At 36.8% G+C, this 22,500-nt stretch overlaps 1 protein-coding gene and 1 long non-coding RNA gene across 6 annotated transcripts in view; both read left to right on the forward strand.

Annotated features, from left to right (window-relative positions):
* Nucleotides 1–22,500, forward strand: part of LOC128031039 (uncharacterized) — a 115,659-nt gene that overhangs the window by 38,810 nt on the left and 54,349 nt on the right. The gene's annotated exons all lie outside the window — the stretch shown is intronic.
* Nucleotides 1–22,500, forward strand: part of LOC128031037 (DNA-binding protein SATB1-like) — a 53,956-nt gene that overhangs the window by 17,526 nt on the left and 13,930 nt on the right. For 3 of the 5 annotated variants that reach the window (XM_052619238.1, XM_052619236.1, XM_052619237.1), the window contains exons 6-11: nucleotides 4,260–4,371; nucleotides 4,985–5,062; nucleotides 7,988–8,439; nucleotides 12,811–13,023; nucleotides 16,496–16,567; nucleotides 17,370–17,525. In XM_052619238.1, coding sequence (XP_052475198.1) covers nucleotides 4,260–4,371; nucleotides 4,985–5,062; nucleotides 7,988–8,439; nucleotides 12,811–13,023; nucleotides 16,496–16,567; nucleotides 17,370–17,525 — 1,083 coding nt within the window. The remainder of the gene's footprint in view (nucleotides 1–4,259; nucleotides 4,372–4,984; nucleotides 5,063–7,987; nucleotides 8,440–12,810; nucleotides 13,024–16,495; nucleotides 16,568–17,369; nucleotides 17,526–22,500) is intronic. The other 2 variants (XM_052619239.1, XM_052619241.1) reach the window with 1 other exon arrangement.

Raw genomic sequence — 22,500 nt, forward strand, 5'->3', positions numbered from 1 at the left:
GAAAGGCGAGTGTTTCAGCTCGTGATTTGGCGCCAATCACAGTCTATTTGGTCTCAGGGAAGGCCGTTCTTTACCTGCAGGTGTGTGTGTGTGTGTGGTGATGTAAAGAGTCCCAGGGTGCTGTTCAGGCAGCGCAGGGGCTGGGCCGCTCCACATCTCTCTAATCACTCTGTTTACAGTCCGTATGTGAGTTATTCCCACTGAGCGGCGGCCCGGTACTTACACTGAATTAGAGTCCGCTCACAGCCTGCTTGCTGTAGGCTGGGTGGCCTGCACGCGTGTGCTGCAAGTTTTGGGAGAGTTTTTTTTCTGCTTTTGTTGTTACTGATTTCTCTCACTGGCATGAAGAAGTCATTACTTCTCAGGTTAGAACAGGAAGCCTCATCTGCCACACTTTTAGGGTCTTCTTTGATCGGTAACCTAGTAGAGGTGACCTTTTCATTTAGTTGAACAGTCTTGTTGTTGAACAGGAAGTGTTGAAAAGATCAGGCCGATTTAAGAACGAACGTCAACTTTTATAGGATTTATTTCAGCATGATACTCCCTGCTCTTAAAAGGGTTAATGAATGGAGAATCAGAAGGAGAATTACACCAGAAAGGATGGGGATTGTTAATATAGTGCTTGTTTTCCAAAGCTACAGTGCATGTTTTACACGCTAACAGAGCTGCTCGTTCTAGTGTAGCGGGGAACTCTGTGCGTGACTAGTCGTCTAGTCATTCTTAAAGGAAGCCTTATGTGATTATGTTGATTAGATGGACTGTCATAAATCGACCAGACTTTTTTCTTAGTAAAACTAGCAAGCTGGACAGAGTTCAACCGAATCAGAAGTCTTGATGCGTTTTTCAAAGTTGAAGTAGTTTTAATTTGACTTTTTTCCAACGCTCATTCTGAGAAAGCAACCAAAGGGTCAACAACTGTGACAATAAGACCAAACGCATTCATGTTTTGCATGCATGTATGTGCTTTCTCATGACTTTACTTTTTCTAGTTATTATTGTAATATTTATATATATGATATTTGCATTTGCATTGATATTAATATATATATATATATATATATATATATATATATATATATATATATATATATATATATATATATAATGTATGTATGTATGTATGTGTATATCTATATTTATACAGTTTCAAAGTTTATCCCCTCTTAAGAGTGTCACTTAAAAATAAATAAATACATACATACATAGATAAGCACACCAGATGACCTCAATAATTGACCACCCATTTCTAGCTTTTCTAGAGTTTTTGGGCATAAGGTGACCTGGTTAAAAAACAAAACAATAACAGTATATTGTTTATAGTGGAATGTAATTCACCTGCCTTCAGACCGATTTTTCATGCAACACTAAAGAAAGGAGAAAAGTGGATTGCACTTCCAGGTTTGTGCGGGGCCCCTCCTGCTCATCAGCCGTCTTTCAGCACACGAATGTTTCCCTGTGATCAAACTTCACCCCCGTGTCCCCTCCGACGACTGCAACAATACAGCTCCCCACCCACCGTGGCCCTGAAAGAGCAGCTGTGTAGTTGCATAGCAGCAAATAGCCGTCAAATGCCATCTTTGCTCGGGTTTGACATGGGCTTTCCCTCCTTTCTCATGCAATGGATAAAAAAGAAGCTGTAATTAAGACATTTAAAAAAAAAAAATGAAAAGGAGGGGGAATGAACCCACTTCTCCAACACAATGTAAACAGTCTCTCCATAGGGAGACTAAAAGATGGCATGTTAGAAGGAAGTACAAACAGTGAGTGTCTGGATAGATACGGAGCGTTTATATGAGACACTCCGGTGACAGAAAGCCAAATAGATGGTTTGGGTCGATAACGGCGTGACACACTTCCTGGGCGCACCGATAAGCCTCATGATCGTTATCTTTTAAAGAGGCTTGTCCCATTACCTGTTGATGGCTCCTGGCATGTGGTTTGTCCTGTGTTGCATTGGTATCGTACAGAGTTTGAGACGAATGATTAATGAACGGAGATTTACACAACATCTGTGTCAACTGTACCCAATATGAGCGTCTGACTCACATCAGATCTCAAACAGATCTTCGATGACTCACGAAATCTTGGTACTTTCATTGCTGCTCTGTTAGTTGCCGTTTTTGTTTGTAAGCTCCTTTCCATCCGGACTGTTGTTTCAGATCAGCGATAAAAGAGGCCATGACATTTAAAAACGCCAGTTGGCCTTCAGATGTGGTTTGGACCTGGCCTCCTATCAGCATGGCACTGTGGTTTCATATTCCACCCTTGCTTTGGGAGAGCATCTTCTGCTCGTCTTGGATACCGTTATGCACTTTTCAGTTCTCCGACAGCACAAGCTTTGGCAGTAAAGGTTAATAGTCCTTCTCAAGCCATGTGTGCTTTGGTGAGTGGTTAACCCTTGTCTGGCTGGACCTGCTGAACTGTGCACCTGTTCATGGAGATGTGCTGGAGATGCTGCTGGGGAACCTTTAAAAATGCTATATAGTGACTTACTGTAGTTCCCATTTGATATCCAAATGGTTGCATTTAAATTTTTAAGTTCTGAGCCATATAACTTTTAAAAGAAATGTTTTTTTTTTTTTATTCCGTATGATGTCATAGGAGAACCATTTAATTTTCATGTAATTTAAGAACATTTTAAAGTTTCATGTCGTAAAAGAGCTTTTTAAAATTTTGTATGATGTCATAGGATAACTTTTTAAAACTACATATGATATCAAAAAAGAACAATACAAATTTCCATATTTGCCATGAGGCAAATATTTTTAAGTTCAAATGATGTCACAGAGCTTTTTCTAAATCTGTATGATGTCATAGAGAATATTAAGTTCCTTGCATATCAATTTTCAATACATTCCATATGATGTCATGGAAGAGAATTTTTAAGTTCTGTATGATGTCATAACAGAACATTTTACATTTAGTTATTATGCTACAAGCAAAAAAATAAAAATAACAAATAAAACCTTGAGAGGATCCTTGTTAAACTCAGTAGGAAATAAATGAAGAACAATTTGTTTCTATCTTAGTAAGAACATTTTCATATGATATTTTATCCTAGTTAAGTTTGTTCAACTCCACATGAAATCATAGGATCATAGGATAACAATTCAAATTTCCATATTATTCCATAAGAAAATGTTTTAAAGTTCCATACGATGTTAAAGGAGAACACCATATGATGTCATAGAGGACATTTTAAAGTTCCATGTCATGGAAAATCCATTTTAAATTCCATGTGAAGTCATAGAAACAGTCAGGTTCTATATGATGTCACATAAGAGCCTTTCTAAGTTTTGTATGAATGTTTTAATCTCCATATATTATAGAAGAACCTAAAAGTCCACATTATAGAGAATATTTTATAGTTTTGATATCAAAGAAAAATATTAATGATGTCAAATACACCAACCTATAATCTAACATCAAAAACAAATCTCCAAAGAATCTTCCAGTCACATCAAGAACCCTTCAGAGGGAAAATGATTCTTGATAAGAGATGCATAACTGCCTCTGAAGAGCCTTCATTTTTGAGAGCACATCTCTAGGTCTTCAAGATGCATTTGGAAATGCTGAAGCTATCCATAAACTCAAACTCTATCGTACACTGCAAAGCCCCCCTCCTCCGCACCTCCGCAGTCCCCAAGTGCTCATGTTATAAAAATGATAAAGCTGCCGTACCTGTAATTTAAAAACAGATGGTTTCATCTTTTGAATATTTATAACAATCAAAACAATTTCTGCACTATGTAGCCAAGGGCTATTAGGGTGTTAAGTGTTGGGTTTAATGAAAAAGAATCTCAGCTTTTTTTTTTTTTTGGAGTGGAATGTATTAAAATAGCAGAAGAAAAAGCAGAGGAGATGAGTAGGAAATGTGCTGTCAGGGCAGCGAGGAGACGTGAACTCGCTGTGTGGTCTCAACATGCAACTCCGGCTGTGGAAACAGATTGCGAATATGAGTTGCATTCATATAGGGCAGAAATCCCCAAAGCATCATCTGCTTTGCTGTCTGCCTCACAGAGCCTCCTGGATGCATCCGCTTTCATACTCTGTGGCATTTGTTAAAGGGACATGCATTTTTTAGTTAATATTTGTGCAGAAAAAATTGTGCATGAATCGCCTTTGAATATGTTTTTTTGGATCAAGATATGACACTGTTTACCATATACATAAAGCTAAATCGTGCGTAGTACAGGATTCTGTTTTGTTGTACTGTGAGTAAGCATACATTTTAAACGACACCGAATTTTGTCTTGCAGAGTATGATTTCTTCAATTGTTAACAGCACTTACTATGCAAATGTGTCTGCGGCGAAGTGTCAAGAATTCGGACGCTGGTATAAACATTTCAAGAAGACAAAAGACATGATAGGTAAGCCCAATGCTTAACGAACATTTGTGAAAATCCCATCTAAAAAAGAGATGTGTCACTCTATCCGTCTATGTGTATGTACCTGTCTATATGTCTCTTTCTATCTGTCTGACTGTTTATCTGTTTATCAATCAGTCTGTCTGTCTCTCTATGTATGTATATCAATTGATTATTTATTAATATGTCTGTCTGACCATCTCTCTGTCTATGTTTATCTATCTGTTGACAATTTTTCTATGTATTTCTGCGTGCCTAGTCTATTCTTTGTCTAATTTTTAAAGTGCCTTATTTGTTTGTTCTTTAGATTCAGTTAAAATGCAAATCTAACAAATTCCTGTCAAATATAGACCAATGATTAGGACAAAAAGCGATGTTTTTGACTTCAAAAATATGTCTTTGCCATGCAAATAATAAAAAATCAACAGCACTGTGATTTTGAGCTTTTCTAGTGTTCAGACACACACACCTGTGAGTCAGGTTGTTATACTGCAGCTCTTGACATCTGCCTCTTGTTTCCTGTTCACACGTTCACTTCCCCCCCACTAACACTCTCTCTTTCTCCCTCCACACCTGTGAATGCATGTGTCGTGTGTTTGTGTGTTGGTCTGCGCAGTCGTGCGCCAGCCCTCCCAGCTGGAGGGCTACCTGGGGACGTGTGTCCTCCATGACAGTCCACGTGCCACCACGTTAGGTAGGTCACGTGACGCACCGCAAACCTCCCCACATTATTATTCATGAGCACATGTGCTCACATTCCAATGGCGGCGACACCGTAACTTTGTGTTAATACCTGACGGCAGGCCGAGATGACTGATGTCAGATGAAGCTATCTTCCATGATAAAAAAACGTACACATAAACACATCTGTACACAAACAGTAAACTATTTTGTTGTGGCTCTAAATGTTTGCGATATCAAAACTAAGGTATTTGTATTGCGGTTCATGCTTTATAGTCGCTTTAACAGATTAGAATTTTTTATCTAAATTGTATTGATTTTTAAATTAGAAGCAAAAACAGAATGGTCTGACTGGACTAAATTGATCTGAATCATGACGTTGTTGACATTTTAGAGCTGAACACAACTGAAATGGAAGACTTTTGCAGCATTAAAGATTCCATAGTTCACCCAAAAAAGAAAGTTGTCATAATTATTCACCCTTAAAGGGATAGTTCACCTTCAAATGCTGGTTCCCATTGACTTCCATAGTATGGAGAAGAAAAAAAAAAAAAAAAAACACTACTGTTTCTACTGTTGAAGAATGATGTTTAGCGACCAGTTGCTTGTAGCCATTGACTTCCAGAGGATTTTTTCCTCTGATGCAAGTCAATGGCTACCAGGAACTGTTTGGTTACCTACATTCTTCAAAATATCTTCTTTTGTGAATGATGATTTTTTTGGGGGGGTGAACTATGCCTTTTTAAGGCTGTTATTTTGCTGTTTATTACTGTGATGCTGTTTTGAAACAGTCGGTATTGTGTAAAGCGCTTCATAAATAAATTGACTCTGATGACTTATTTTCAAATCACATATTTTGCAAACAAGTTATATTGCATTACATTGCAAGTTATAGGTTTAATCAGTTCATTCAATCCTTGGGAATCGAACCCATAACCTTGACATTGCTCTATTGTCTAAACTACAGGAATGCGAGGCTATAGTTTTACCAAGGTTTAACTCCCAGAGTGCACTGCTAATGATAAAGTGCATGTCTTGAATGCACTCCCTATTGTAACTGGTTAGTCTTCAGTGGATTGTGTTTCATAAGTGGTCAGTGAGAGGCCGGTCTCACATGATCTTGCAGAGTATGGCAAGCCGTCTCTAACGCTGTAGTGGTCCCATTCAAATGCAGCCGGGCTGGAGAGCGAGCGCCCGCCGTGCCGTGGGGTTTTACCTCCCTCCCCTCAGCCCATATTCTCTCGCCCATTGTGCTCCTAATCCCAGCCTGCTTTGTGGTGAATTCCACAGGAGGGACTCCGGTTCTCTGTCTGTGTCGCCACTGCTGCCGCTGCAAACGGGGCCTGTGAACGCTTTCTTCCAACCTTTTCGATTTGCATGGAAAAGCGTGTGCCTCCAGCAGTTTACAACACCAAAAAACAACTGAGAGGCATACCGTAACATCCGAGCACAGGAATGAGAGGGATTATCGGAGAGCTTTGATTATTACCCAGTTTTTGTGTTTGTTTGTTTTTCCTTTCCCTCTCACTTTCTGCTGATATTGAAAAGAACAGCCATGGCTTTGTGCTCACTGTCGGTTAAAACACGTGTTTGCGTTCTTGTGTGACTTTTGATTGTGATGGAGTTGTGCGGCGGGCGCTAGTAGATGATGGGCATTGTATTTTTTTTGTAATATCTTTCAGCTGAATACCTGTGTTTCAGGAAACGGTTAAGTCCTTTTAAGGATTGGTTTACATTTTTTTGCTATATTTACTCAGCTTTACATTGTTTCAAATCCATATGCTTTTATTTTTCCATGCAAAACAAAAAGAGAAATTTAATAAATCTTCAAGCAGCTCTTTTCAATATTCATAGTGACCACATCTGTCAAAAAGCTGCAATAAGCTGTGAAATGGACAAAAAAGGCACCCTATAAGAAGTCCATCTTTTTAAGAAAAGTGACAGATTTTTTCTTTATATTCACACATTCATAAGTGCTTTTTATTTTCAGATTTTCAAGCATGTTTGCAGCCACACCTTATTTTCTATCTGCTCAGAGAGCATGCATGCTCTGGGCTTAGCGTAACACGCTCCGGTTATATTTAGACTTTCCCAAAATTTCATATTAGCCAGCTTGTGTACCTTGTTTTAGAATTAAGAGCATAAAGAGCGATTCAAGTGTACGTCTCTCTGTCTTGTCCATGTGAAGACGTCCTGCTCGTTGCTTGAGCGGAGCGCTCACAGTGTTGTGTTTTTATTGCTCACATGATTTGGCCATGGACATTATAAACTAATTGCTGGTTCTGCCAGTTTATGCAGATACAGGTCACACATGTGCCCCTTTATTTAGAGAGGTTGTATTGGTTTACTGAAGTAATGACAGTCTGGAAGGGGTTTGATTAGTGTTTCTTTAGCTTGAAACTCTTGCTTTTTGACTTCTAGTCATGTCCAATTTGTTATGAAAGTGTTTACTGTTTGATATTGGTATTTTGTGATGACTTCTGTTCATCATAGAGTAGTGATTAGGCAATTAATCACCCCAGCATGCCCATTTGTCCAGTTAAGTGATAGTTTCTGTAGTTCCCTTTTATAATAACATTTATTCATTCATTTTCAGATTTCATTTCTAAATTTTATTGTGCTTGAGATCGTAAAAGTATCAGTATTTTTTGGTACCAAGTCGATACTAAAATAAAATGAATATTTTTTTAATGTTAGTATGTAATAGAGTTTTGAATTGCATTTTGAAAAGCAAATATGTTTTTATGAGGTAATAATGTAAACACTAACATTTCATTTTAAAGTCAGATCTTCTTTGCGCATTAGACCTAATAGACTTGAATCCAACAACACAATATTGACAAGAAAAAGAGAAAAGCACATTCCGTGTTCTCTGTCAAAGACTGTTTACATGTATAAGGACTTGAAACAATATCATCTTCTTTGTGTCCACTTTTAGCTGAGATGGACAGTCTGTCTGATCTTTCTCCACCCGGAACCAACCACCTCAGCTTCAGCCAGCAGCCCATCCCGGGCAGCACGGCCGAGCAGTCCCCGTCCCCGGTGCCCCTGTCCCACAGCAGTCAGGCCCCCAGTCGTGCCCAGCTTCCCGGCCTGCACCCCGGCCTGGTGTCCAGCCCCATCAGCCCTCAGCTGGTGAATCAGCAGATCGTCATGGCTCAGATCCTCAACCAGCAATACGCCGTCAACCGTCTCCTGGCCCAGCAGTCCCTGAGCCAGCAGTACCTCAACCACCCGCCCGTCAACCGCGCACTCAACAAACCGCTGGACGCACAGGTGTCCACCAACGCCGAGGTCTCATCAGAGATTTACCAGTGGGTCAGAGACGAGCTGAAGAGGGCAGGAATCTCCCAGGCCGTATTTGCCCGTGTAGCCTTCAACAGGACACAGGTACGTTTATTTGGATTAGAATATATTAATATATGAATATATTTAAGATAAACATACTACATGGGGCAACATTTTGTTGCAAAGTTTTCTAACCCTGGTTCATCAGCTATAAAACCCTAGCAAGCTGTCTACATAATAATTAGATGGGTTTTTTTTTTTTGTCATTATTTTTGTTATAAAAATTGGCAAACAAACTGTTTTTTATATTATTGAAAGAAGTCTCTTATGCAACGCATCATGCTGATTTCTAAGATATCATCTTTTTTGGACATTCCCATAATGCACTGCAACTAGCAGAGTAGAAGAAATGCAACCAAAACAGCAGATAAAAGCCTTCAATACTGGAAAATATGGATAAAAATATTCCAGTCTAGTTAGTTTGATGGCAATATTTTGTTTTTCTGTTTTTCTTTTACTGGGATATAGCAAAATAGAGGAATTTTCAAGAGGTGATTTAAATAGCTCAGTCTGGAAAGAATTCAAAGTAATCTTTTAAAATGATTGGGTGATTTTGTCAAGAATCTATGTAATGTTAAAAAATAATGTTAACCTTTTTTTTTAATTACTTTTAACTCATCCTGAACAATATATATTATATTTTTTTTTCAAATCTAGTCAATTGGTTAGCACTGGCACATATTGTTCTTCCAAATGCACGTTACAAGAGACCCAAACTCCCAGCGCTTGCAGTAATGGAGCATTTACTGTGAAATCACCAAATAATGAGCTGCACACGTGTAAATGAACACAGTGCTGCATATCGCTCTGAAACTCACTGCGCATATGTTTATTGAAAGTGATTTTATTTAGATGTTTTGTGTAGGATGCTGTCTTTGAAGGCAGCTGTATACGTAGGTGGTGTCCAGTGAGGCAGATCCCTAGGATTTGGAACAGAGCCATTAAGAATGTTGTTTTGGTAGATGTGTCAAATTATTTTGTTGACTATTATAAATGCTGAATCAGATGCCCAGCTCCGCCCCAGCTCCATACATTAGCTGTGACATGTTCATGTGATGCTTGCCACTACACGCTCTGTACATCATTAAAATTCACCCTGCCTTGCTAATATAGTGACAGCAGAACACTCACAGTCAGATGGTTTATCTGCTTTTGTTTTGGGATCAACACAAAGTGCCCAATCGTCAAGTAAATGTAGGGTTATCAGGACAAAAAGCAGACGAGCACTTTTCTGACAGATATTGCATCTCATCATTCAATCAGAAACTTTACAAATCATCAGCTTCCTGGCAGGAGTAACTGATCACTGACTCATGTCTGTTAGTTTGCACGCCCATGGCTTTGACCTTGTTTTTCGTCACTGCACGCGATCTGTTGTCAGCCCTGAGCTGTGACAGGACACTTATTAGTGGCGTAGGCTAAGGCAGATATGACTATTATTATTGTTCATTCAAATTCTTACATTTTCCAACCAGAAACTCATTCCTCACTGTTTGTGCTGTGTCATTGTGTATGAAGGATACCTCAAATTGTGCAGCTTATTGAGCGAGGTGTGTAGATTTACAGTTAGCCCCTTAACAGGCAAAATTCACTTTTGAAAGTTTTTGAGAATTCACTATTAAAATATTTGGATTTTTTTTTTTTTTTACTGATACTAGACAAAATGGCCACAGATTATTGTCTGAACAATATATGAGTCAACTACTAAGAGTGGAAATCATCATTCATTTATAATAGGGTAAAATGATGATTTTCTACTTTAGTTATTTTTTAGATATAAAAAAATTGTCATACAATTAGGGTCAGATTTTTTTATTTTTTTTTTACGGATTGTCTAATTGTAGCCAAGAATGCATTTATTCGAGCAAAAATAGAGCAAACACATTCTTATTGTGAATGTTTTTTAATTTAAATGTTTTCTGTTTGAACATTTATTCTTTCATGAATAGAAAGTTCAAAGAAGCATTTTATTAGATTTTTTTATATAACAATAAACATGTCTTTATTGCAAAATACAATTATTAAATAACCTTAAAAAAGGTTAATTACTAAAAAAAAGAAGCTATAAATATGCATAAATTCTTCATAGATGGACACTGCTGTGATTTAGGTTAAAGATGCACAAATACTCAGTACATGTCAAAAGATCTGTAATAACAAAGCGATAGTGAACACATAATAAAAACAGTTCCACACACTTGAGTGCTGTCACATTACTGTGGATCCAATATAGACTTACAAGTTCTTACTTACGTGGTCTGGATTGCAAAAGGTTGTGGTTTCAATTCCCAGGGAACACACATACTGAAAAAAAAAGTGTAGCCTGAATGCACTGTTAGTCACTTTAGAATATAAGCGTCTGCTAAATGCATAAATGTAAATGTAAACAAGCGGCAATGTTAAATCGGTGGGCGGGGCTAAACAAGCAGTGGGGCTAAACAGGCAGTGATGTAGAATCAGTGGGCGGGGCTACACAGGCAGTGATGTAGAATCGGTGGGTGGGGCTAAACAGGCAGTGATGTAGAATCGATGGGTGGGGCTAAACATGCAGTGATGAAGAATCGGTGGGCGGGGCTAAACATGCAGTGATGTAGAATCGGTGGGCGGGGCTAAACAGGCAGTGATGTAGAATCGGTAGGTGATCAGCCACGATTGTCACATTCGACCTGGCAGATTGGCTTCAATATAAGCTGTTTTTAGACTAACAAGGAAGCTAGCTTTGAGTTCTGAATTTTTCGATTTCTCAGTTCATGACCCCTTTAAGTTAAAATACTAAAATAGTTAAGACAAAAGCTAAAAACTAAATTGTGATAAATGCTATACAGACATATTAAAAAAAGAAACACTAATAAAGAAAAAAAAAATCTGAATCTTTAAAGTGTAAAGTGAAAACGCAAAATATATGAAAAACATCTACATTTTCACAATCTTAAAATTTTCACCAAATATATTTGATCAGTGATAGTAAGTCTTGATGGTAATAATATCTGTACCATATTGGGAAGTAAAATATCCTAATACTCTGTCCCTGTCTCGATACATGAAAGCAAATACTGGGAAAGTTGTCAGATGAACTCAGCATTGTGGGGATTCTTCACTAGTTGTTATTAGTACAGCCTCGCCCCTCAATTCCAACCGAAAGCCTTGATGACTGTCTGCCATCATCAGGTGAGACAAAGAGAGACGCCCCTGGCCATGTGCCAGCGGCGGGGGGTGGGTTTTGGCTCGGCCGCAGACTGTCACCGCAGCACGCATGAGCGACTGTTGCTGGAGACAGCGGGAAGATAATGTCTCGCAACATTCTGCATAAAACCCCCCTTTGGCAGGAAGTGACTTTAATGTTGTGTTATAGCGATAGGAATCTATAGGAATCAGAGGCCGCGTCATGACAGGCGTGTTTGCACAAATTGGCCTTTAGTTGCACTGGGAAGAATTTGCAATATTCATTTTATTTAATTTTTTTCCACAGAGCCCTTAAATACTAATTGTACATCCATCCTCAAACGTGAATCATGGCTGCACGTGGTGGCATGTCGTGTCATCTCAAAATCAAAAAGTTTATGTGGGTTTGGTGGCCCATTTTTAGGTTTTATCATGCAGTTCATTAACCTTGATGGTGTTTGATAGTATTTGATCGGAAGTGTTACTGATTAATCCTAGCATAGCAGCCTTTGGCTTCTACCAGACTTTCAGGCTTCTTTTGCTCTTTTCTAACACACTGTACATTTCTGTTAAAGTAAAAAAAATAATAATGTTTGGGTTCAGTAAAAAAAAAAATTATGCTCACAAACGCCAGATTTATTTGATCAAAAATACACAAAATTTTGGGCATATTTGAATATATTTTAAAATGTAATTTATTCCTGTGATCAAAGCTGAATTTTCAGCATCATGTCTCCAGTCACAAGATCCTTCAGAAATCATTTTAATATGCTGCTCAATCATTTCTTATTACTGATGTTGAAAACAATTATGCTGCTTTATGTTTTTGTTGAAAAAGCGATACATTGTTGTGACATTTTTTTTGTAATATCAATTTAATGCATCCTTTCTGAGTATTCATTTCTCTAATAAAATAATTTAAAGTTTATTAAAATCTTGAGTATTTGGATAGTAGTAAACGAAAATGACATTTTTCAGTAACTTTCGGAAGCGTTTTTGATTCTGATTTCCAAGTTTTGTAGTTTTAATCACATTACTGTATAAATAACATATTTGTAAAAAAAACAAAAAAAAAAACAAATTATAATATCCATAAAAGTTTTAGCACTGCATTAGATTACTTTAATAAAAAGCACAGACATGTCCAATTTATTTCTATGGGTCAATTGCTTTGTCGCATATGTAGTGGAGAGAAAGTGTTAATTGTTGCTCTTTTCTAAGAGGACGTGTTTATTTGTGTCTCTCCCCCAGGGTCTTCTATCTGAGATTCTTAGAAAAGAGGAAGACCCCAAGACAGCGTCTCAGTCGCTCCTGGTCAACCTGCGAGCGATGCAGAACTTCCTGCAGCTACCGGAAGCGGAGCGTGACCGCATCTACCAGGACGAGAGGGAGCGCAGCTTGACTGCGGCTTCTGCTATGGGCCCTGCGCCGCTCATCAGCACCCCTCCCACACGCCCTGTACAGGTAACACACTCAAAAGTGCACTTCGATGGGCACTAAAACATCGGTTCTCCTTGCTGTAGGGGGGTAACCTTTGGTGCATGGTGAAAACTGTTTATTTATTTATTGTATTTTTGTCTTTTTTTCCAGTTAAAATATCTATGCATCCTTAAAATGAGATTAGTTTGTTTGGATACATTTTACTTATCAAAGACAGAACAGATATATCTTGATTTAGATGTATTTTTCTTTAGTTTTTTTGGCAATGTTTTTTTTTATTATTATTCATAAATCTAACAGATTTAAATAGGTTCTGTGTCTTGTTTATTTATATATTATAAAAAGAAAAAACAATCTATCTTGAGTTAAATGAGTTTTTCTTACTCTGTATTTTATGCTTAAGTCTAACAGATTTAAATAAGGTCTATGTCTTGGTCATATTTTTTTTATAAAAAAAGTACAAATGACTAACATAAAATATCTAAAACATTAATTCAAATTAAAACAGAAAATGTAATATATAAGTAATATATCTGGTATTAGGTTAATTTGCCTTTCTCTGTTGGTAAATGTTTTATTCATAAATCTAAGAGGCTTAAATATGTTTTCTGTCTTATTCATTTATATTTTGCAATTTTGTTAATATCTTTTTTTTATATATATATAACATGCACAGATCATTCATACACAGTAAGACCACAGACATACATTAATACAGTAAATGTGGTCATGTTAAATTTAAACAGATTCTGTACTCTCACTTTATGTAAATGCATGAAAGTGAACACTCAGACTCAGTTTCAGAACAAATATTTAGCATGCTCTCACTCACTAACATAATGAGTGATTAGCAAAGTTGTGTTTTCATCAGTCATCGTCAGAATATTTGCTTTGCACAGACAGGAATGTAATGCGTAAATTCCTGAGGACCCCTGCCAACTGCTGGAAAAATGACTTTATTTTAACATGCATTAAAAAAATAAAAATTCCACAGCAGCTTTACTCACAAGAAAAGAGTGCAAGATTGTACTAGCAATGGAAGATGGGGAAAACCTGTTTGGTAAAGGTCATTATTTTTGCAGTTATGTTTGGTGTGTCTAGTGGCCCAGAAATGCCCAGAAATGATGCACTGCGGCTTTAAATGACAGTGTATTACAGTAATGTGTTGTTCAGGAGCTCACACATGATGGTGAATACTAACACAACATCAAGCACCTCATTACAACCCCACAACTAGAAATCTGTATTTACAAATCTTGACCGACATGCAGTTAACTACAGATGCATTAATACAGACTAAACAAAAGCAAGACTTTGGACTTTGACTTATGTAATGTGATGACTTTTAGCCTAGTGAAAAGAAAACATCAAAATATGTTTTAAATGTTTAAAGACAGACATTTCCATTTCAGTAGCACTTAAATCTAACCATCTTAGCAATTGTATTTTTATTTATGTTTCTAGGTATAAAATGTGCATGTATAACATTTTATGCCTAGAAGCATAGTGAAAATGTATTTATTTATTTATTTTTATTTTTTTTGCCTGTTGGCAATATTTTCTGATTTATAAAGAGATAAACTGAAATCCAAAATTGCCTTAAGTCTTTAATGTCACCTGTTATGTCAACAAATGAAAACTATTTAGAAACTGGCTTTAGCCAGTGTTAAGATTTCTGTTCTGCAAATTAATGCATATTTAATTATATAATGCCTCTTATGCATATATAACATAACATTTCAGAAAAATTTTAATAACAGTTTGATTTGTCCTGTGTTGGATTTATTAATAGAGGTGTTAACAGCTGGAAACATTACATTTATGCATTGTAAATTTTATTTAGCAGACACTTTTATACAAATTTTAAATGCATCACCACTATTTTTTTAAATTCTGTATTGTTATTGGTGATTAGTAATTCAAAAATGTCAATTCATCAATGCATCTGTACTTTGGTGGAAACATTTAATGCAGGAAAGATATCAGGAAGCGTTTCTTTCACCCGCAGCTGTTCTAGAGCTCTGAACTCTTCAAGCAGGGCCAGAAAGGTATGCAGAGTCTCCTTCAAACGCAGTTGAGTGTGTCTTAGTGGATCGGACACAAAGCCTTCCTGTGTGTGTTGGACTGAGGAGGCTCTTTTATACAGGAGAAAAACTCCCTCACACACAGAATGTGTAAAGAACGAAATGTCATCAGTGTTCACTCAAGCGTGTACGCATTTGTGTGTGTGTTTGTGTGCGTCATGTCCTTGTGTGTGTGTGCAAACCAGATGCTGCTTTCCTGTTCAGATCCCATTATCAGATGGTTCTGTAACCTGATTATTCAGCAACTGCGTCTAATTCGTCAGTCTCGTACAATGCTCGGCAAAAATATCCATTATCTGATGATATTTGTTCAAACTGGTGAAGTTTTGAATTAAAGAGCAAATCGATGCACTGCTTGACACATAATGGCTGTATTCCAAAACCCAGTGCTTCCTTGGTGCATATACAGCATCCTAACTGAAATATGGAGCCCCAGATTTGGAACGTTCTACATAGGCAGCAAAAAGCATATAAGCATCTAATAAGCATAAAAATGTTTAGCATGCAAAAATATTGGTTTATCTTAAAATTCTACATTTTATTTGAACATAATTAATGTTATTAATTTGTTAGTATTTTTCAGTATTTTATTTATTTTAACATTCTAAATTATATTTTAAAAAAAATGCAATTTAAAATAATTAATGGTATTTGTTACCATTTAATAAATTATATATTATATATTCAATAAAATATTATATATATATATATATATATATATATATATATATATATATATATATATATATATATATATATATATATTATAGTATAGTATAATGTAATATAGTATAGTATAGTATAATATAATACTTTTTGAACTTGATGTCTTTTATATGCATGTTTAGATGAGCTTTGTTGTCTGTTTTTGAACATGCCATCAGTCAGATAATATTTTGTCCATCATTGGCTCTTTTGCATAAAATGTTTGATAAAGCAGGTTCATGTAGAGGGAAGTCTTTAGATGCATGGCAGCTTGATGCTGACAGATATGAGTGAGATGTTTGCAGGATTTTCTGCTGTAAATCAGCAGGGTGGCACGTCTTGCAGCGCTGCAAGGCTTTTATGGAGGTCATAAAAACGGATGTGAAGGAATGTTTCTCACACATATGTTAATGGATCGTCAGACAGTGTGCAAGTTTGCAGACGCTCATCCCTTTATAATCAGATATGGTCACAAAATAACTCCGCCTAGACACTGATGCTTCACATGACTGCTGTAGGTGCCACTGACAGCCTCTTCAACGCTCCTGCGCTGGCAGTTTGGAGCCCCTTCATGTTATAGCCATGTTTCCAAGTCATTTTCCTGCAGAAATCACTGCTGTGTGATAGAAATCTCACCATGTGTGACTAGAGTGTTATTTTAACCTGTTGCTTTAAACGTGTGTGTGTGTGTGTGTGTGTGTTCACAGCCCAGAAGAGAGGACTGTAACAATGTGAGACCAGAAGACTGGAATCCCAGAATTCCAGTGGGCATCTCTCCCGTGAGTGCACATATGGTCCACTGTTATTGCAAAAAGTGATTCATGATTTTGTTCTTTATTATAAACCTATAAACATATATATTATTAAAAAGATTTGCTAAAACAATTATTAATTAAATAAATGATAATCTATAATAATAATAATAATAATAATAATAATAATAATAATAATAATAATAGCAAAAATAATAATAATTATATAACATATTTTAAAATATGTTTAAACCTCCTTAACTGCTGTATGATAAAAATATGAAAAATAACTGTCATTTTTCAGATTTAATATATTATTTATCTAAAGCTGAATTTGACTCCAGTCTTCAGTATCACATGATCCTTCAGAAATCATTCTAATATGCTGATTTGCTGCTCAAAAAAATATTAGAATGTCAATTTAATTTTAAACTTTTATGATATTATATTATTAACCTTTTTAACTGTCTTTACTGTCACTTTTGATCATTTTAATGCATCTTTGCTGGAAAAAAATAAAAATAAAATCTAAATAAATGAATAAATACAAATTTTACTGACCCCAAACTTTTGAACAGTGATTTATGTATATATATATATATATATATATATATATATATATATATATATATATATATATATATATATATATATATATATATATATATATATATATAAAATATATGTATATATTGTTGTTGTCATTATTATTATTATTATTATTATTATTATTATTAACCTTCTTGTTTGAAAGTCAGTCTATCTAACTTTTGTAGACTAACTTTTATTTAATTTTTTTTTGTTGTTGCATGATTTCTCCTCTGCTCAGGTGAAGCCCAGCCCTCTGACCTCAGAGTGGAACGGGAAATCGGAGAACTGTGTGTTAAACATCAACTCCTCCATCTACGACGAGATCCAGCAGGAGATGAAGAGGGCCAAAGTGTCCCAGGCCATGTTCGCCAAGGTCGCCGCCTCAAAGAGCCAGGTACGACCCGCTCCCACTTCGACTTTCAGCTGCCTATCATGCTTGAACCGCTCGTCCGGTTGACAGAACATTGATAAACATTTCTGTGTACAGTCTACAGAAAGCTTAGATAGCCAGATAAAAGCCTAAAAGCAGGGCTTTGTTAAGCCTCACAGGTAGCTCAGGGCCGTAATGACTTGCTCTGCTTTATTGTGGGTTTGAGAACAGCAGACAGTGTTGCAACATAAAACAAATGTGTTTATATAATTCACACCGTTATCTCACATAGCGAACAGCCTTCTGCTGAATACAGGCCTCTGTGAGAGACATTACCGTCTGTTTTAGCCTATTAAAACTAATTAAAGAAACGCAAGGCGAGCCCCATTATTAAAGGTTTCACATATCTATGTGCACACTTAAAGATTTTCACAGTTACATCTGATGTGAATAGAAGCCCTAAATAATCTAGAAATATCAGCAGGTTTTTGCTGATTGCACTGATTACGGTGCCAGATACTTTTGTTTCACCAAATTACAGTTTGATGCACAAACCACTGTTTTTGTCGAAGCGAGTTCAAAGCCGAGAAGGGTGGAGGAGAGAAAAGACAAACCGGGGCATTTATTCACGTAAGATTCTCGTATAAAATGCCGGTTTGAGAGAAAAGAGCCCCTCTCTGTCTGAGCCTGTGTGCTCCATTCATGGCTGGTGTGAATGTGAATTGAGCAGCAGATAAGAACTGTGCTAATTACGCAGCTGAAAAAGGGGCCCGGGAGAGCACTTATCTCCGGCTCCATCTCGTAATGTGTGCTCCCCGGGCAGCTGGTACCCCCTCCTTCCCGTTCCCAGCCCCCTCTGCGGGACCCACGGGGCCCTCCGGCTGAATGTCCGGCCGGTGCCGATGCAGAGCAATCATATTTACAAAACGGGGGCTATGATGTCGTAATTAGCGGTGAGGAAGCTCTTTTTCATTTGAGGTGTGACGATTGAAGAATCATAGAGGGAAGTCAGTTGATATCAGTCATAATTACAGTACGTTTTTATTCTGATCGGTCAGTTTGGTCGCATTTTGAGTCTTTTTAATGAAGAATAGTTGATCGGTCTTGACTGAACATACTCATTTTGTCATTTGTCATTTAAGCTACATTTCTTATCATCAATGATGACAAGAGTTGTTCTGCTTAGTATTTTAGTGGAAACGGTGAAACATTTTTCTTTCATAATTATTTGATGAATAGATAGCATTTATTTGAAATAGAAAAATTTTGTAGCATTCTAATTGTTTTTACTGTCGCTTTTGATCAATTTAATGCATCCTTCCTGAATTAAAGTTTTAATTTCTTAAAAAAAGTTGCATTGACCCCGAACTTTAGAATGGAAGTTTATGAAATAATAACTAAATGATTTTTGTGTAGTACTAATAATAATAATACATTATTTTTATTTGTATTATTATACAGTTCATTACAGGCCAAAGCTACATGCAAATTATGTTCTTAGAACGTTTATTTTTAGAATGTAAAATAGCAAAATAAATAAACTAAATTATATTATGTAAATTAAGTCCGGTTTATGATTTTATGAACCAAGTTGGTAACAATTCACAATAAGTTCCCATTAAAACTCAAAAGCCTTCACTACAACCTGCTAAAATGTTAACGTTTGCCTTAATTTGAAGAAATTATGACAGAAATATATTGTAAAGTAGAATGTATTTCTCAAAGTAATAGCAATAATAATACAGTTATTAAAACATTATACATTTTTTGTCTATATTTGAATCATAGTTTCATTTGATTGATCAGTTTTTTTTTTTTTTTATTGCATTTTAAAAGATCAATTAAATTAGGGTTTATATATTCAAATGATCACCTCCCTTATGGTTATAAATGTGTATTGAATCATAAAACAGAATTCAGAAAAGAATTCAACCGAAAACAGAATTTGGGGGGGGGGGTTGATTTCCTAATTTTATTTGATTACATAGAAAAACAAAACAAAACAGCCTTTAGATTTTAAAGGGCCCTGAGATCACTTAAATAATATTAATAACAGATACAACTTTTGATTTTAAGATTAATAAATGCTATTTTTCATAATTAGTTTAAATATAGTTAACAAATGTTAGCAAATGAAGCCTTATCGTAAAGAGTAGCCACAGACTGTGTGTTCGTGTCTGTCCCTCTCAGCCCGTGCTGAAGGACCTCAGGGTCCTGGACGGCGTGTGGTGGGAGGCGTTTTGCCGTATGCTTATCTTCCGTGGCGTGTCAGATTAATTGGCGCGTCCATCAGTGCAGGAATCCTCGTCCGTAACGGAGGTAGACTGCAGCAGCACTGGCCACAGCACATGCTAGAGATCTGGCACAGGATGTGTGTCTGGCTTCCGCAGCCACGGGCTCCAGGCTCGGCCCAGATCTGCCCTCGACGAGAGCCATGGAGGTGGGAGGTGTTGAGGGGGAGGCGCAGCACTCATCCCTTGGGCTTTCATAGCCGTAAACAGTAGTTTGAGGGGGTTAAAGAGAGCCATCATGTGTGTCTGTGAGTGTGTATGGCTGTGGTGTAAATGAGTGTGTGTGTGTGTTGTTTATTGGGGGATGGGCACTGGATTGGAGCCATGCCGTCCCCCTCTCTGGGCACGCATCCATACAGGACGTGAGTGCCAGGCTTTATCTATTTGGTGGCACTTTCATATTCCGAGTAGCATTTCAATTAATTTCTCCTCCTGCACCACAGAAAAACCACAATTTCTGCAGCTTGTAAACTGAAAAAGAAACGTATAAATTGTTTATTTGTACGCTCTCGTTGATGTGCCGAGTTTGTGAAAATTGTGAAGTTTTGGAGGTGAAACGAAAGCAGGTTGTAGTGGTGAATTTCTTTCCTTCCCTCCTTCAGTGCAGGATATTTTCGCCTGTCCATTTGTAGTTTTTATTTGAAATATCATTCATATGGCATTATTCATGAACCCAAGTTTAAGGTCAACATGAAGTGCAGTTCACAACCAGTTTTTCGAATGCATTTTTGATGGGTTAAGATCAGGTACAATATATGTTGTTTGTTTGTTTTTGGAAGAAGCCTGCATTTATTTGCCCAGTAATACAGTAAAACATATTGTGAAAGATTATTACAATTTAAACCATGTTTTCTATTCAAATGTATTCTAGAAGGTCATCATTACTCCAGTCTTCAGTGTCACATGATCCTTCAGAGATCATTCTGAAATGTTGATTTGCATATGTTTGTATACATGTTTCATATATGTGTGTGTGTGTGTGTGTAACATTATAAGTGGCTGTACTGTACTTTTTATCCGTTTATTATGCCATTGCCATTGCTGAATGAAGCTAATAATAATTTTAAAAAATCTTACCGACTCCAAACTTTTGAATGGTAGTGTATACCAATTTTAATGGGGATTTAATAATTTAATAGTCATTATTAATTTCAATATGTATTAAAATAATTAGTGTATATATAGTGTGTGTACAGTATGTACACACACACACACACACACACACACACACACACACACACACACACACACACACACACATATATATATATATATATATATATATATATATATATACATACAGATACACACAATATTTAAAAAATAATTTGGAATAACACGATGCACTGATGAATCATTCACTATAAGACACAGAAGGAACATGTAATATTATGTAAATAGGATCAGTCTTGATTTCATGTTGAGTAGATTTAGGGGTTTGTTAAAGTCCCTAATTTTGAATATGAGCAATAGTGAAAGTGACGTATGACCGAGCAAACGCCACTAATACAGACATGACAGTGCTGAACTGGCATTCACAGAGCTCTGCTGGGGCTGGGAGAATAGAGAGAAGAGGGACATTATGGGAGTTGTGCTGACACCCTCTGATGGTGAATACAATCACGGCCCCTGCTGTCAGAAGACAAGCCCTTTAGAACCCAGAGCCATTCCCTCGGAGTGACCTGTCTCTCTCTCTCTCTCTCTGTGTGTGTATGTCTCTCTCTCGCTCCTGGAAGAGGCTGTGGTAATTAGCAGGGCTCTAATGAGACAGAATGTCAGTGATCTGCCGCAGTACAGGGGGGCAGGCGATAGGCCGGTGTGTGTATGAAGGGGGGTAGAGGAGGCTGTGCCATCTGTCACTGAGCGCCTGGCTCGCTGCTCTCTAGGGGGGAACAGTGGGTCGGCAAAAGTGAGCGTGTGAGAGAGAGATGTATAAAAAATGTGCAGGATTGACTTTCTAGATGATCAGTACAAAATTGCGGTTGTTATTTCAACTGCTGGTCAACTATCATCTATTTGCAGATAATAAGCTGTTTTGTTGATTTAACAGTTGTGGTGTGTCCCAATTGTATCAGTTTCACAGCCTTGTCAACATGATAAACCCAGTATTTATATATATATATATATATACAGTGGGGATCGAAAGTTTGGGCACCCCTTGCAGAATCTGTGAAAATATGAGTAATTTTCAAAAAATCATACTATCTTCTAAATGCATGTTATTTTTATTTAGTACTGTCCTGAGTAAGATATTGTGCATAAAAGATATTAACATTTAGTCCACAAGACAAAAGAATTGCTGAAATTATTAAAATAACCCCACTTAAAAGTTTGGGAACCCTTGGTTCTTAGTACTGTGTGCTGTTACCTGATGATCCTCGACTGTCTTTCTGTTTTGTGATGGTTGGGTGAAAACTTTTGAACACAATGAAGATGGCCAAATTTTTCTTATTTTGTTGAAATATAATTGTTTTCCATTTAGTTCTGCCCTTCGTAAGCAACAGAAGATACTTGTATGTTTCCCGGTACACAAATTAAGTACAATTTACATTGATCTTCAAATTCCAAAAGTTTTCACCCCCAGCTCTTAATGCATCTTGTTTCCTTCTGGAGCATCAGTGAATGTTTGAATCTTTTTAAATAGTTGTGTTTGAGTCCCTCAAATGTCCTCAGTCTGAAAAGATGCATCTCAAAATCATAAAGTCACT

Source organism: Carassius gibelio, chromosome A16 (genome assembly GCF_023724105.1).
Source record: "Carassius gibelio isolate Cgi1373 ecotype wild population from Czech Republic chromosome A16, carGib1.2-hapl.c, whole genome shotgun sequence".
NCBI lineage: Eukaryota > Metazoa > Chordata > Actinopteri > Cypriniformes > Cyprinidae > Carassius > Carassius gibelio.